The following is a 17,029-nucleotide window of genomic DNA, read 5'->3' as shown; positions in this document are numbered from 1 at the left end:
TTTTGGAAACTTCAGCAATGTCTTCGAGAGGGTGTTTCGGTGGAAGTTCCCAAATCGCAGCATTGCCGAGGGGGCTAATGGAATCAGAGCAGACCTGCTTTCCCACAGTGCAACAGCCTTTTCCTTCCTGCCTGCCCCCATGCAATGCACGGCAGCATCAGGCCAAGGTCTGCGCTGGAACTCAAAGACACAGCTCTGCGAGCGCCACTGAATGAGCCAGACAGAGATCGGAGCTCCTGCTGGCAAGGACTTTCAAATCGTTAAGGACAGGCCAAAGCAAATGAGAGAGAAACACTGCGAGTAAAACCCGGTGTGTTTTTTCAGCTGCAGTCAGGCAAGAGCCACCACAATGGCAGGCCAGAGCCGCCACTTTCACCTTCTGCCCACGGTGATGGAAGGGCCATGATCTTCGGACAGGTTCGCAGCAAATGGCGTGGTGATAACCAGCCAGGCTGGGGAGAACCTCATTCTTGGCAGCAAAGGGTGGAGGAAACAGACCGATTGCACCGTGTCTGGTGTTGAATCTGGCCAGGCTTCTATCCCCAAGTTTGTCTCTTTCCACGTCTGCTTTCCAGAGGCATCAATTTGTTTCACTCCAGGCAGTACGATAAAAGGGCATTTTGTTTTCTATCTCAAAGGCCATGAATTTTTCAGAGGCCGGGATGTCTAAGTGGTCAGAGCACAGAAGGAGCCTCTTTCTGTCCCTGGCAAACCATCAAAGTGAAGGAGCTTAGCCAATGGTTCTTGTTCCTAGACAACCAGCCTTCAGCGCCCTGAGTGGTCCCTGATCTAGTTCTATGATTCTCAGACTGTGGTCTGGGTGTGTCACTGCGGGTGAAGAGATGTGATTGTAGCCTCCAGCAGTCAGCAGGCTTTGAATCTAGCACCTTTAGCATGGACCTCCACCGCTGGAACTGAAGGAGTAACTCTTTTAGCTGGCAGCAGTAGCAGGCTGTTATCCTCAGCATGGTGCAGCCACTGGAGGGGGACAGAACCCACACTTTACAAGCATATCCCAGGATCATATCGCCATCTAGTATGTGGCCTCCATAAGTAGAACAACCTGCTACTTACACCTAAGAGAGTTTGCCGTTCGCCTGGGAGATGGGTGCAGAAAGAGCTGGGTTCAATCCGCATTGACCGCTTATTGAGCCTGTATGTATGTCACCCTGGTTTGTTACAGACGAGCCACGGGAGGGTCACAAAATAAATGGTTTTGAAAGCCACGCACACGTGGGTTGGGGTGGTAAAGGAGAGGCGAGTCCAAGAAAGGACGGTTCTCTGGTGAAGTGGGCTGCTTCTTGGGAAACTGATTTAGTGTTAAGTTATTGGGCCAGATTCTCATTTACACTAAGGCTCCGGTGGAAAGGTTTATTTACATCCACATCAAGGTCCCTTTACACTGGCAAAGCATGTAAAGGGGCCTTTGGGTGAATCAGGCCCAACAAGCTAGCAGTCAGTTAATAATGAGGACAGACAAACCTAGAAAATCCCCAGCTGCTGGAGACGGGACACTAGCGGGAAAGGCTCTGAGTAACTTCAGAGAATTCTTTCCCAGGTGTCTGGCTGGTGGGTCTTGCCCATATGCTCAGGGTCTAACTGATCCCCATATTTGGGGTCAGGAAGGAATTTCCCCCCATGTCAAACTGGCTAAGACTCGGGTGGGCGGGGGGGCTCGTCTTCATCTGAACATGGGGCATGAGTCACTTGCAGGTTTAAACTAGTGTAAATGGTGAATTCTCTGTAACTGAGGTCTTTAAACCACACTTTGAGGACTGCAGTAACTCAGCCAGAGGTTAGGGGTCAATTACAGGACTGGGTGGGTGAGGTTCTGTGGCTTGCAACATGCAGGAGGTCAGACTAGATAATCATGATGGTCCCTTCTGACCTTAAAGTCTATGAGAAAGATCCTCTAACCCTTCAATCCATGCCCCAGATCCAGGTTCCAGCTCTGATCGCTTGTGGAGACTTTCCACCTTTGTACGCCAACAAATACAGTCACCAGAAATGTGTCTCATGTCAGGAGAAGTAAATGTTGCCAAAGAATTGGTTTTATACCCACCTCGCAAACCTTGTGCTTGGGTGCATCATCAAGCAGGTACTTCCCATCACAGACTTGTCCTAATTCCATCTCTCCTTCACCTCCTAGCGCTCTGTGGACTATGGGTCAGAGGATGAGCCCCTGACGCTGGTGAGCAGTTGTTCACACGGGCAGTCTCACTGGAGTCCATGCTCACCAACCTCTAGGCTCCAGTCCCACCACTCGTGGTGGGGCTCAATGCAGGAATGAGGTTCTCTGGCCTGTGTGATGCAGGACCCTAGGCTGGATTATCACAATTGTCACTCTAGCTTTAACAGCTACACATTACTGAATCTGGCCCTTAATATTGCAGTTATTCCTCTCCTGTCTGCCTTTCTCTCCCCAGACTGCATGTCATGGGAGTCTGGTGAGACTAGATTTCCTTAGCCCTCCCTGGATCCTGTTTCATTCACTTATTCATTAGTTTGCACGCAGAATTTTGCTCACTTCTCCTCTCATTTTTTATCATCTCTCTCCTTTATTTCCATTTTTTCATTCTTTCCACTGGCATCTCCTGGCAGCTTTCTCTTTCTTTCCCTGTTAGTCCCTTCCTTCTCCACTCTCCTTTTTCCTCCTGCAGCACTTTGCTTGTTTCTACCCCCCTGCTCTTTTCTTCCACTGCTTCTTTCTGCATCCCCTCTCTCCCTTCCTAGATATGCAGTCTCTCTGTCTCTCCCTGTCTCTCTGTTTTTCTTCTTGCTCTCTCTCTCTCTTTCCCTCTCCTGGGCATTGTCCCCATAGACAGGGCAGACACCAGATCCCCTGGGAATTATTTGCTACAGCATGGGGCTCATCTCATGGCACCCTTGCTGATGGCTGGACAGAGAACGCCATAGTGCGTGGTATTCAAATTTGCTCCATTTCCAGCGGTTCTCTTGGGATTCGGGGCAGCAGGGAAATCCACCTTTCTATCTTAGATGCTTAACCTCTCACCGTGCTGTGGAAGCCCCGAGAAAGCTTAAGGGCAGGCCTGAACTTGATTTGAAACTGGGCCTCTTGCAGCATCTTGTAATAGGACATGCTGCGCCATAGTCACCTGCAGCTCGGGTGGTTCTTTATCGTAATGAAAGTGCGCTCTCACGAGAGCACAAGGTCTATGGCTTTGGGGGATCGCTTGTGGCCGTATACAAAAGCATCCCTCTTTCTGAGCTCAATGGCTCGCACAGTTGCACTCAGAGCAGTGAAACCGGGGATGCTCGTCCCTCCTCTATACTTAAGTTAGCCATTAAACCACTTGCAGGCATAGTGGATATATTATTATGACTAATTGCTACCTACATTCTCAGCTTGAATAGCTTGTGTTCTTCTCCCCCGTCCAGCCATTAAGGAATCTGGTCCCAAAGAGACCAGAAATACACTGTCCAATACATACCCATTGCTAATGCCAGTTCAATCCATTCCCAGCCCAACCGGGAGAACATGGGACAATGGGCGTATTACGCATCATTGACTGCCTGGGCCTTTCTTTCCAATTTGAAATAACAGATTTGGATGGTAACCTGGCACTGACCGCAGGGTGTGAGGTTATGTATTTATTGCTGCACTTCAAGGTCTTCACATTTACAGCGAAGCAAGGGTCGCGCAGGAACAGCGAAACAGGAAGTTTGACAGTTCTATTGTTGCAAAGTCACTTCCTCATCACAGAGCAGAACATTTCAAATCCACCCACCAATAATGTCTATCATTCTTGAAAACGTTTCGTGGTGTAAGTTATTGGCTGATTTTCAAGCTGTCCCAACAGCAGCTAGAGTAGCCTAGGGGCTGCTTTCGATTATGACAACTGCTTACAGCCCCTAAGAGACCATATGCCAACTGTGCACTGAAGTAGCGGAGAGTGGAGCTCTGTTCTGCTACCCCCTGCATGCCCACTGCCTGCCTCTGCCTGTCCCTGACACACAGCATAGGTGACCTGTTGGTACAGGAACCAGCTCCTACCATCTTTACACTACAGCCAAATTCTGGCTCCATTGCGCTACTCAGCTACTCCTTTGTGCCGCTCAGAATCTAGCCCTTAACTTTTAAGGCCTACAAGACTTCCTGATTCCCAGGGCTTTCAAATAGCAACACCAATCCTCCCTGTTCTGCTGTTGCTTCATCAGATTGCTAAGAGGGAAGCTTCCTAGTCGGTTGCTAACCACTATTACATTGTTCGTCTTTAGCAGTCAATTATTCTCACTATATAGTTCCCTTAGGTTGAATTCGTTCAATCGTCGTTCAGTCATTATGTTCAATGGGCTTTTATCTGAGCAGACTGTACAGTTAGGCCATTACATTAGCCTGTCTTTACTGACAATACCTCTTGAAGGGGTGAAGGGGCTGTTTTATAATTAGTCACCTCAAGTGTCAGAGGTAGGGTTCACCCTGGATAAGCACCCCAACATCTTGGGGGTTGATCCCCACACTGGCAGTGTGTGTCAAGTGAGCATCCACTACAAGAGAACAGCCTGCAAATGCTACCAGCCAGCAGAGATGCCCCTTTAACTCAAATGGAATAGGAAGCTCCTGTATTGTAAAACCCTATGGATGACTCATGCAGGGGATTGTTACGCAAGCAATTAACATGTAGAGCTGATATTGAAGCCAATGAGAGTTCTGGGCCATGGAGCGCACTCTCACTGGTGTGCATAGCTCTCAAGGTCTGGCTTTCCCATGAGCTTTCCTGTATTTCCCCTGAGTCGGAAATACCACAAGAAGAACCGTTTGACCTGTTTAATTCCATTCCCAGCTGGAAGCAGGAAGTGTGGTGGAGGAGGAATGCAAACATATCAGAGAACAACAATGTTAATGAACTCTTCCAAATTGCAAACCAAAAGGTTCAAGGTCAGGTTGAGTGAGAGTTTGGGGGGGAAGGTTCAGACAGGCTATTACTTTATCTCTCTCTCTGTGTTTTTCTCTTTGTGTCTCCCAGAATTTAAGGAAGCCTTCTCGCTCTTCGACAGAACTCCTAGCTCTGAGATGAAGATCACATATGCGCAGTGTGGAGATGTTCTGAGGGCTTTGGGGCAGAATCCAACCCAAGTGGAGGTCCACAAAGTCCTTGGCAGACCCAAACCAGAAGGTCAGTGACCCTCTTTCTGTTTGTTTTCGGTGAGAGATCTCCAGGAGTAAATTGTCAGGCCAGTCGGATCGTGTCTCCCTCGATTGGTGGAAAGATGGATTGAGGTTAACATAACAACCTGGAGCAGCCTCCTCTGGGGTTCCAAGTCAATCAGGGGCAATGAGAAGAGATGGTCATTGCGGTCAAGGCACTTGAGTGGAATCTGGGGTCTCTGATCTCAATTCCTAGCTCTACTATGCATTCCCTGGGCAAGACACTTAGGGCTGAATGCTCAAAAGGAATTCGGCGTTGTGATGATGAGTGTCACAACAACTAACTTCTAGGTGCCTGGAAAAATCACAGTGATTCTCAAAGCCTGAGTTAGGCACCTAAGCTCTTACACATGAATGGGGAGATATAGGTACCTTACATTTTTCAAAGTAGCAGCCATGTTAGTCTGTATCCGCAAAAAGAACAGGAGTATTTGTGGCACCTTAGAGACTAACAAATTTATTTGAGCATAAGCTTTCGTGGGCTACAGCCCACTTCATCAGATGCATAGAATGGAACATATAGTAAGAAGATATATATATATATATACATACATACAGAGAACATGAAAAGGTGGAAGTTGCCATATCAACTCTAAGAGGCTAATTAATTAACCTTACATTGTGATTCACCAAAGCCACCACACAAGGCAGGCAGCCGCCTAAGCTACCCATTGGGAGATGCTGGCCAGAGGGGTGTGTCCCCTCTCACAGAGATAGGCACTTGAGTGCCAGCTGCAGGGAGGCACCTAGTTCTGCTTGTGATTCTGAAGCCGGGAACCCTCCTTGGAGTTAGGTGCCTCATGCCATTTTAGCAAGAAGCCAGGGGGAGAAGAGACCTTTTCGCCCGGTGGTGAGGGTGTTCACCTGGGATGTGGGAGACCCCTGGTTCACCTCTCCTTCTGCCTGAAGTGGAGAAGCTATTGCACTGCGGATATATAATTAAGGACCCATTGGAACAGGAGAACTGGATCCTGGGTCCCCCCCCATCCTGGGTGTGCTCTAACCAGCAGGCTATGGAGTCATGCTTATGTGGGTATGCTCTCCCTCTCTCTGAAACAGGAGAGACTGAGGGAGGGAGGGAGAGTCTGCAACAGGAGAGACTGAGGGAGCCCCACATGAGAAAAGCCCATTGCCCAAAGGTTAGAGCACTCAACTGAGAGGTAGCAGATCCCTGTTCAGATCCCTTCTCTCAGGTGCGTATCCTAACCATTGGGCTGTAAGTTGTGAGGGAAGGCCTATTCCACATCTTCTCCTCTTTCCCACCCCCAGCTGTTTTAGGTAAGCTCCCCTATGGGGGCTCACAGGCAGCCTCTGGGCACGCCTTCTGGATCGGGCCCCTCCAGTGAGGGAGGCGTCCACATGCCCATCTTCCCTTGGTTTGTGGATGGCTTTGGGGCTCATGCCCCTGGGCACCCACAAGGAGGCAGCCGTGTGCACATCCAAAGGTAGAAACATAGGTGACGAGGGAACTCATACTGCTGAGACATAGGCGCCAAGCGTGTTTAGGTGCCTTCAGGGTTCAGCATTGCAGTGGTCCCAAAACGGAGACTGAGGTACCTAAAACAGGAACTTGGGCACCTATCTCCTTTTGTGCATTCAGCCCTCAACACTTAATCTCTCTCTGCCTTGATTCCCCATCTCTGTAATGGGGATAATGATACTTCCCTGCCTCACAGGATTGCCTTGAGGATAAAATTCATTTCTGTTGAGCAGGTGCTCAGATATTCTGAGGGTCAAATGAGCAGATAGGTAGACTGGATTGTAGGGTGTTCTCTGCTCTTTAAAAAAAAGTGTCACATGATCTTTAATGTTGGGTTTTCAGGTCTCCTCTGAAAGCTCCCCACACTCAATATATCTGCTCATAGGAATGCAGGGCTGAGTCTCCCTGACCCACACCTACAATCTAGCCCTGCAGACCTGCCCACACTGTCTGCCATCTCCATTTAAGCTAATTGGAATGGAGGCCGCTCAGCACCTTGGAGGATCAGGCTCTTGTTGAATAATTGTGATCAATCAAGATACAGCAAGTTTGGCTGATGACACAAGGGTGGACTGCGGGGCTATCCAAGAAAGAACTGTACCTTACGAGGACCTCGTTCCTTAGCTCAGTATGGGAGGCACAGGACCATAGAAATTAGAGATGGAAAAGGCCCATCTGATAACCAGCCCCTTTTCTGCCTGCTCCCCAGTTTTAAACATGCCTATGCTACAGGGCTGCCACCACTGCCCTGATGCCCTGGGGAGACTACAGCAAAGCAAAACTGATTCCACTGCCAGGACTGTTTTCCAGATATTAATTTTCATTTGCTCAGTTTCATGTACTTAGTCTTAATTAATAAGCATTGATTAACCCTAAACAATTGTTTCCCCTCCATGACATTTACATATTTCAAATACTTGCAGATGCTGTCTGTCCATCCCATACATACCCATGTATCCATTCCCAACCATGATAATGTATCCATCCATACCCATACATATTCATCTATGCACCCATCCATCCCATCTATCTATCTATCCATCCATCCACCCCGATTCTTCTCCATCTAGCCATCCCTCCCATGTATCATCCAATCATCCCCATCTATCTCCCCATCCATCCCCATTCATATCCATCTATCCACCCATCCCCATTCATACCCATCTATCTATCTAGCCTAATTCATACCCTTCCATCCATCCATCCATCCATCCATCCATCCATCCACCCTCACACATATCTATCTATCTATCTATCCCCATACACCCCATCTATCTATCTATCTATCTATCTATCTGAGAGACAAGCTGGGTGAGGTAATATCTTTTATTGGACCAACTTATGTTGAGGTAAAAAGACATTAACTCACCCACCTTAACTCGCTAATATCCTGGGACCAACACGGCTACAACACCACTGCAAATATCCATCTATCTAGCTTTCTCCATACACCTCTCTCTCTCTCTCCCTCCCCTCTGTTCTTATCATGGTCCCATATTCCTGCCCTTCTGTTTAGCTGACAGTTTGCCAAGCTCCCTCACACACATCCTGCAAGGTGTTGTTCACCTTCTGAATGGCCCTGAGCCCCACTGTCTCCACAGAATCCCTTGCATCTTTCTGTTGAACCTGTGATCTTACAGAAATGAACAGCAAAATGATTGACTTCGAGACCTTCCTGCCCATGCTCCAGCACATCTCCCAGACCAAAGACACGGGCACCTATGAGGACTTTGTGGAAGGCCTGCGAGTGTTTGACAAGGAGGGCAATGGAACGGTCATGGGTGCTGAACTCCGCCATGTTTTGGCAACTCTGGGTAAGGCAAAGCTTTCTTTATATCATTTCAACTCTGAGGTCTTTTCAGAACAGCTGGTAACGTACTGACTGGTGTGAATGTGCACCACTGCTCTCTGCTGGACAGAAAGACAGGTGCACTAAAGCATGTGGGATGATTATGTCACCCTCTAGCGGCAGGGATCCGAAGAACTCCTAAAATGATTCCAGCTCAGGGTCATTATCTTTCAGCTCAAATGTTCACAGATTTTCTCTCTTTCTGAGTTCTGAGTTCTCTCTTTCTAGTTCTATCATTCTATTCTCCCTGACAACCGTTAATTTATATGGTCAATTGTCCAGCTCTGGAAGACACTTTCTTTGTAAACTGTGAAAAATTCATCTGTGTCTTTGTTGTTTTTCTTTAGTTGCATAGACTTATGATGAAGGCATTCCATTTTAGGCCCATCTCTGCTACTGACACTTGAGAAGATTAAAATAGAATTTTAAATGTCAAATTCCCTTTTTACCATGTATGGTGTTTGTTTACTTTGGGGTCCAAATTAGGTGACCAGAGTCCCGATTTTAATAGGGACAGTCCCAGTATTCAGGGCTTTGTCTAATATAGGCACCTATTACCGCCCCCCACCCCCACCACCACACACACACCATTCTGATTTTTCACACGTGATATCTGGTCACCCTAGACCAAATTCAGTGCCGAGGCACGTGGGCCCATGTCAGTGAGGTCAGGGGAGCTGCGTCCATTCAAAGCATCTTGGACAAAGAAACTAGTTTGCTCAGTTTGGTCAATTTCACTTCTTTAGCTTGACATTTCCCCTTTCTGGTTCTCCTGACCCAGCACAACACTGTAATGTCTGGCTTTCAAGCCCTGGTGGGGAATATTTCAGTCCAAAGGAAAATCATTGAGTTAGCAAAAAAGTCAGTGCATTTTTATTCAGATTAAGATTTCGAATTAATGGCCTAGAGCCCCAACTGGTGTAAATCTGGGTTCAGTGGAATGACATAGATTTCCACCAGCTGGCCCAATGTGCCCAAAATTAATGATGTAAAATTGGATTAACACAGAGGTGAACCCTGACCAGTATATTTATATTTTAAATGCCATCTATATATTTGGCTAAAGCTACCTGACAATTTCACTTTCCAGCTGAAATATTGATTGACCCCAACTTTTTAAAATCGGCACACATATCTTGTTACTGATTAGCCGATCTGAAGTGGCTTTTTACATGTATTTGGCTCTATGTTTCGGGGGGGAAAGCTTTTCAATTCGCCATTAAGCAGTTAATAGAAAACCTGTTGAGTGTGACTTCACATCCGCGGACCCTTTAATTGCAGCATACTTTCCTGGCAGTCACATATGGTGCTGAATAAGACCCTTAAGCAAACTCCATGAAAGTCACTGGAAACATTTGCATTGACTTCAAAGGACTTTTGAGCAGGGCCAAATCTTCACCCAGTGAAAACTGGTGCAGCTTCCTTGGCTTCGATGGAGCTCCAGCAGTTTATCCCAGCTGAAGATTTGGGCCATTCTACACACCAATGGGCAGGCATGTAGCCGCTCTGTCAGCGTCCAACTTTGAAGTTTCATTGCAAAAGGTACGTGAAGCAAGGTAAAATTGCTAGACAGCTCATTGTGGGCCTGCTCCGGGTGATTATTACATACTGCTACTATGGTGTTGCTTTAAAGGTCCCAGAAAAGACCAAGGCCCCATTCACATAAAAAGAGACAGTCCCTGCCCCAAAGAGCTTACACTCTAAAGAGACTAGACAGACGCAGGCTGGGAGAAGAAATGGGCCCAGAGAGAGGAAGAAGCTCCCTTCCTCATGTGATTAGTCCATGAGCCTGACTCTGCTCTCATTTACACCAGTGTTGAAATCCAAATTGGTCCAGTGCAGTTGTGATGGGGCCGTCACGAAGAATTCAGATTTTAAAGCAGACACCGCGCCAGTCTTCAGTTTCAAATGGGATGTGCTAAGGTGCCAGGAAGCAGAGGGGGAGACAAGTGGATGAGCCAGGAATGGGCTCGGGGCAGACACCATGGCAGGCTGGGGGCAGAGAGGTGCGACCGGGAGTTAGGGAATGTGCTAAATACTCAGCTCAAGTTGTGGTCACTTGGGCAGGAAAGTTCAATCCTAACCAATGGGCAGGAGAGATTGTGCAGACTCTGCAACATTGGGGGAAGGTGACGGGAGATGGGGCCCAGCCAGGACCACCCACAGAACAAGTACAGTGCAGGGGAGAACTCCCATCCACCTGATGCAGGCAATAGGACCCACGCTCCAGCCTCCCACTGTGTGGACAGGGGCATGCAGAGTAGCCGCCCGTGCAGAAACTGTAGCAGGGACTGGCCAGGCACTGATGATGTCATCTGGATGCTTCCTACAGGTTGGACTCTGGACAGCCTCTGCCCTGTGCTGACTGACTGTTGTCCCCAACCCACAATATCTTCACTTCAGCCTCACTCCAAATGCCCTCTGTTCTCCCCTCCTCTCTTTCCTCTCTCTTCTGCCCTGCCCTGCCCTCCTTCTTTAAGTTCTCTCCCTCCCCTTGCCTTTCCATTCTCTGATCCCCTCCTAATAGAGCAGAATTCAAAAGAAAAACTTTGACACTAACATGACAGTTGCCAACCATCACAAATTGTGTGTTATACTCCTTGTCCCCTACCCCGAATCTGTCTTGCCTATATAGACTATAAGATGCTTGGGGCCAGGACTGTCTCTTACTCTTTCTACAGCACCTAGCACAATGCGGCCGCATCCTTAGGCAGTCCCTAGGCACTACCATAAATATATTAATCACAGTGTTGCTAACCTGAAGTACTCAAAAATCATGCCATCAGTTTAAATACATGATACTTTTTAAAAATAAACTCGGTTCTTTTTATTTGTCTTCTGATCTCAGAGCAATTAGGTTAACCTGGGTCATGTTCTCAGGGTTTTCCCTACAACTAGAAACTCACTTTTTTAGAAAAAACGAGAGCTAAGATTCTCACTTAATCACAGGACTCCCGGAGTTGGGGCTTTAAGAAAACTATACTCACAATTAAATTGCCAGAGTTGGCAACGTTGTAAATCATAATCATAGTTAGTACTATCTAAAATAAATTCCTTCTATAAATTAGTCTCTGTTAACTCTCCAGATGGCTCCATGCTTCGCTCCCAAGAGCACCATTTCAATCAATAGTTTTTGTGTCACTGATTTCAGTGGAAGCGGGAGCAGACCCTGAAAGAGCAGGGGTCCTGTGTTACATCTTGGATCCCTCCTGGATCTAAAACTCAAAGCTAAACTGAAGTGACTTTACTATGAGTTTTTCTTGAGTGAAAACTGAGGGGAAAAAGGTCCCATCGATGCCAAAGTCCCATTGATTTTAATTGATGTCATTAATTTCAATGGAAGTGAGGTGCCTAAACATATTTAAAAATCTGGACCTCAGGGCTTTAAGATTTTGCCCCTAAAGTATGGTTATACTTAGAAAAGTGACAATGTGAAAAAGATATGGTGGGGATTTCCATATTTGTTCAGAGTCACTGGCTTTTAGATCAAATTTCCTCTGTTTGCAAGCCCTAAAGTGGATTTTTAACACTCAGTGTTGCAAATTCACCTTGGGATCTCTCTCTCTCTCTGTCTTTTCTTATGTGTCATCCATCATCATAGCACCTGAGCACTTACTGAGTATTAAAAACACACATTACCAATACCTTATTTCATCCAGGTTCTTTTTGCTACTTAGATCTTCAGTGTGAAATGAAGCAGGTATGCGAGGTAGCATAGAATCTGTGTCTCTCCCAAACCTGTATGAGAATTGCAAAGTTTGATTTCTCTACACCAAGTCAGCAGCTATAACTTGAAGACAGACAAACAGACAGAGAGCAGCTAAGATGAGTAAGAAGGTGCTGTTATCGTGTAGGTAGTTTTTGGACGGTGACCACTACCCAACCCAAGTGATGGTTCGGACACTCTGAATCACTGAGCAGGAATTTGTTTTTTTCTATCCAGGTGAGAGGTTGAGTGAAGAGGAGGTTGATAAGCTAATGGCTGGCCAGGAAGATGCCAATGGTTGTATCAACTATGAAGGTATGAGGTGGTTAGGGTTGGATTAATCTCACAAGGCTTGGTGTCAGTAAGCCTGTGAAAGTTTGGCGCAATGATGGGCCTCAACCACAAAGCTAAGATTTGAATCTGACCTTCCCCAAAGTTTGGGTGCCATGATCCAGTTCAAGTCCATTGTCCTCAATGAGATTCCTTGCACCTTCCACAGAAGCAGCTGAGGCTGGCCACTCAGATGTGGGCTAGAGAGACCATTAGAACATACTGTAGATATTATCTTAAAGATCTGTAGAGCACTTGCCACCATGGCACCTGGGGGCTTATTTACAAAGCTAAATTGCATTAATTATGCAAAACGATGAGTGGGGAATGGAATTAAATAACAACAGTGCTGAACAGATGCAGAATGCTCCTGAAGTGAAGGAAATAGATGCTAAATTATCTCTTTCTATTCATTCCAGCTTTTGTGAAGCACATCATGTCCAACTGAACACTAGGTGAGCCTCTTCCTTCTTCATCCCCCAATCCCACCATTATTTCAGTTTCCCCTGTTGGCTTTGCAGCCTCCGCCTCATCTTGGGGGTATAGGGTGGGGTCCCATGTAGCTGGAACTCAGCCGTTTTCTCCAAAGCCACTGTCAAAGATGCCCTGGACACTGAGGAGAATCGTCTGGCCAGCTACCCCCCCACTGTGAGGTGGTATCTGTTGTTCAGTTTGTATAATAGGGATATTTATCCCCTTCAGATCATTTTCAGGAGACCACAAGACAAATACTATTGTGAATGAGCATTATGAAATCTGAAGCTATGTTTTCTTTTCAGTTTTGTCCAGAGTTATATTTCCAATTTGCTCTTCCATCTCTGTTCTGGAAAACAGCACTTTTGGGTGTGAGGGCATTTCAGAGATGAAATCTTTCAGGGCTAGATTTTCAGCTCTTAAATCAAGAGTTTATTGCACAAGAGGCTGGAAATAATTTATCCCCATTACACTGATAATGAGAGGCCCAATTCATAACTATTTGTCTGATCACCCACCCCACCAATTTTGGGGGATGTAAAATGAAACTCACCCTTAGTTTTGGCTTATCTCTTGCTAGATGCCATAATACAGGCCTTTGAGAAGAGGGTGAAGGGTGGCTGGGGGGAGCATGGAATCTATCTATGTCTCTGAGTTCGGCTTGGAAAACCCATCATGGCGTGAAATGCAAATGATCAGTTACAGGGGATGAAAATTTTCAGTGGACTGTAGGAGGAACTCAGCCGAGAACTTCCATTCAAGGGAGTTACACATAATTTTCCACAATGCACTGGAACTAAAGTACAAAGACCCTGTGACCTACCGTCTCAAAACTATCTAGTGATTTAGGGTGCTTACATTTTAGATACTCCAATGTAAGGCACCCTAAAAGGGCCTCACTTTCAGAAGATGGGCTCTCAGCACTTTCTGAAAATCAGGCCCCTTAAGGTGTCCCAAGCTGAACACCTGAAAACTGAGGACCCTAAAATCACTCATCACTTTTGAAAATATAGTTGTGTAATTTAAAGGCTTTGCTGTCATAGTCTTTCCCTGTAGGGAAGTCGAGAAGAAACCGATTAGGGAGGAAGTCACGGGTAAACGAAAAATGATGTCTAAATAGAAAGAGGCAACTCAAGCTTATGGCTCTAAACCCAGATCCTCAGGAGAATTACTGGCCATTCACAACACAGATTCTCCACCTTTATGGGCAGCTATCCCAGTTTTCCAGATGAAGACCTCAGTTGTTCCAGGCAGTACCTTTGGCCTCCCATTCAGTAATGTGTTCTCCAAACCACAATAGAGCTTAAGTACCCCAAACCCAAGTGTCGCCATGCCAAACTGGCTGAACTTCATTTCCAGTATTTACTGCCCATCGTTTTTTTATCCCTTCCTGGAAAACATTTCTGAGTGTCTTATCCCAGTATTGATATCTTTACAGCCCATGGGAAAAGTCTGACCTAGGAACCAACCACCCCACTTATTTCGCAAAGGATCTGATAGGCCGGGAAAGAGATTGGCTTCATTTGGACCAGTTCCTTTCTCTTCAGCTTTGGTTTATTTTTCTACCTGTGCACTGACTTGGCCCAACTTTGCTTAGCTTGTGAGATCTGGCACTGTCACAACCCACGGACAGGACAGCAGAATAGTGGCTTTTTGGTTTTGTGCTCGCTGAGGCCCCAGAGATTGAGTTCATTTCAGTAGGAGTCAAGTCCAGGTCTCCAATACTTTTGTTCCAAAATATAATTTGCCACTAAAATGTGAGTTGGCTTTAAACAGCTGCTGTTTTCTTGTCACTGTCCAGTTCTCTTTCTTTTGGGCCTTTCTCTCTCATCCCTACATACACACTGTTTTAGCAAATGCCTGGCACATTTAAAATCCTGCTGGCCCACATCCAGAATGGACTGTGCCCACAGCTAACATAATGCATAATGATTATTATTTAGAGATAGTCCCAAATCGAATGCACGTCACCCCACCGCAGCTTTGGGAAAATTCAGATCTGGAGCCCAAATGTATAACAGACCCCTAATGGTATAACAAGCCAACTCCAAACCCTGGACATGAATCCATTTGAGTTTTGTGGAGGTTTGGATCTGAATCTGAATTAGGAGCATGGCTCTGTTTAATAGGTCAAACCAAAGCATCAGGCCTGAACATCCCAAGCACTGAGGGAAGCATGGATCTGGAGCCATATGTAGCAGCTTAAGCTCATCTGTGTTCTTCTTGTTTATGATCATGGGTTATCACCACTAGTTTGCCTGTTTGCATCTTTATTCTCAACCACAGACTGTTCCCTCCACTTACTCTCCAACCGGCTGCTGCAAACTCTTGATAATACAGTATAATTTGTTACATCCTCTGCTAGTGAATCCTCAGTTTATTTTGTTAGATCTCTGGGCCAAGTGCTTTTCTGGATCTCAGCCAGCTCTTCTTGCTTCACATTCAGCCTGGCCGTAGGGAAGCATTCCCAGATTTGCTGCTCTTTTCACTTCTTACGCTAATAACTCAGAAAAGGTACAAGGCACGGGCGATGCTGTTCCCTCTCTGTGGGATGGAAACTGTGGTCAGATAAGAGTAATGAGTGCAATATAAGAAACAAGATAGGGAGATAGTATGGTCTAGAAGATAGGACACTGGGCTATAACTCACTGTTCCTGGCTTTGCTACTGGGTTGCCATATGTCCTTGGGAAAGTCACTTTGCCTCTTTGTTCTTCTATTCCCTTTTCTGTGTTTTTATTTAAGACCCTTAGCTCATCAGGGCAGGGACTGTCTTTCACTTTGTACAGTGCCTAGCACAGTGGGACCCCAATCTCTGGCAATTACTGCAATATAAATAATAACACTGGAGTGAGAATCAGTTTGATGTTTCATTATTGATAATCCGAGTGCAGATCCAAGAGAAACTGGAGCTGCTTGGGGCTTTGCTTTTTGCTGTTCTTTTTCCCCCCTCGTGCTTAAAAATAACTTTGTTTTTAGGACAAGACAGATTCCGATGAACCCCCGATGCTGGCCTTGGATTTTGACGTAACGGAATGTCTCTTCATTTTCCAGCCCAGATTCCTGTTACAAAGCTACAAAATGTCCCAGCCCTGAGGTTATTTGGATAATTTTTTTTTTCATGGGAGGATGGGTGGCCTTTACAGAGATGTGGCAATCAGAAGGAACTGGGGTCTGAATTTTGAGTACCTGGGCACTCTCATTGCTCTCTGATACCTGAGATAAAACAGCGACTTGAATCATATAGGCTGGGGGGAAGGATATTTCACTTATTTCATACCAAAAAAGAACTGGAAGATCTGAAATGTAGCAGAGATTTTTTTCCCCCTAACACAACTGGATCCATCTCTTTGCATTTGTTGCGTCCGGAGGAATTTGAGGCTTCAAAGTTAGCTCAGAAGTAAGCTGGAATAGGTGGAATTAACACTGATTAGTGTAAAGATCTCTCTGGTGGGCAGGAAATATTGTCTGGGGGTGTACTGGACCTTGAGGGAACGTGGAGGAGGGAGATGCGTAATACCCACCAATGCGCCAACAAATGCAACCTAATGCACCAGCTTCTGGGATATAGAAGGTGCAAGTTTAGTTTCAACCTGAAGAAAACCCCTTTTCTGGCATGAAGTGTGGGCATTTTAACTTGTTTTTATGTCAGTTAAAAGGTGTCACAAAAAAAGTCCACCTTGTCCATAAAGGTCTCTTCCAGGTCAACAGCCTGAATGATGGAGTAAGTGAAATGTCTGTCCCGGTTCAGATTGGAGAATGTTCTAATATACATGCCTATTGTTACTGTAGCTTTTCTCATTAAAGCATTCTTTTCTCATTTGGGGGGGGGTCTTTGTTCCTTGTTCGCTGCATTTTGTGCGTGTGTGTGTGTGTATTAGAGAGGGGCCATAGCTAAAGCCACAAGTCTGAACTGCAGATGGGGGTCTCAATTTCTCATTTCTGTGATGGGCATAACAAAATCATGGTTCCAACCCTTCTGTAATGTGGTGGTTTGAGATGCATTCCAAATCTGATGGCAG

The 17,029-nt window shown here is 46.1% G+C and overlaps 1 protein-coding gene across 1 annotated transcript in view; it reads left to right on the top strand.

Moving 5' to 3' along the window:
- The window catches only part of MYL3 (myosin light chain 3), a 41,119-nt gene extending 24,290 nt beyond the window's left edge, over nt 1-16,829 (top strand). The window contains exons 3-7 of the mRNA XM_074946445.1: nt 4,989-5,138; nt 8,291-8,464; nt 12,443-12,520; nt 12,955-12,990; nt 15,987-16,829. Coding sequence (XP_074802546.1) covers nt 4,989-5,138; nt 8,291-8,464; nt 12,443-12,520; nt 12,955-12,983 — 431 coding nt within the window. The 3' untranslated portion in view covers nt 12,984-12,990; nt 15,987-16,829. The remainder of the gene's footprint in view (nt 1-4,988; nt 5,139-8,290; nt 8,465-12,442; nt 12,521-12,954; nt 12,991-15,986) is intronic.
- The last annotated feature ends 200 nt before the right edge of the window (nt 16,830-17,029 follow it).

Source organism: Natator depressus, chromosome 2, assembly GCF_965152275.1.
Source record: "Natator depressus isolate rNatDep1 chromosome 2, rNatDep2.hap1, whole genome shotgun sequence".
Lineage (NCBI taxonomy): Eukaryota > Metazoa > Chordata > Testudines > Cheloniidae > Natator > Natator depressus.
Note: the sequence above shows the minus strand (reverse complement) of the source record. Positions and strands in the feature narration are given on the sequence as shown.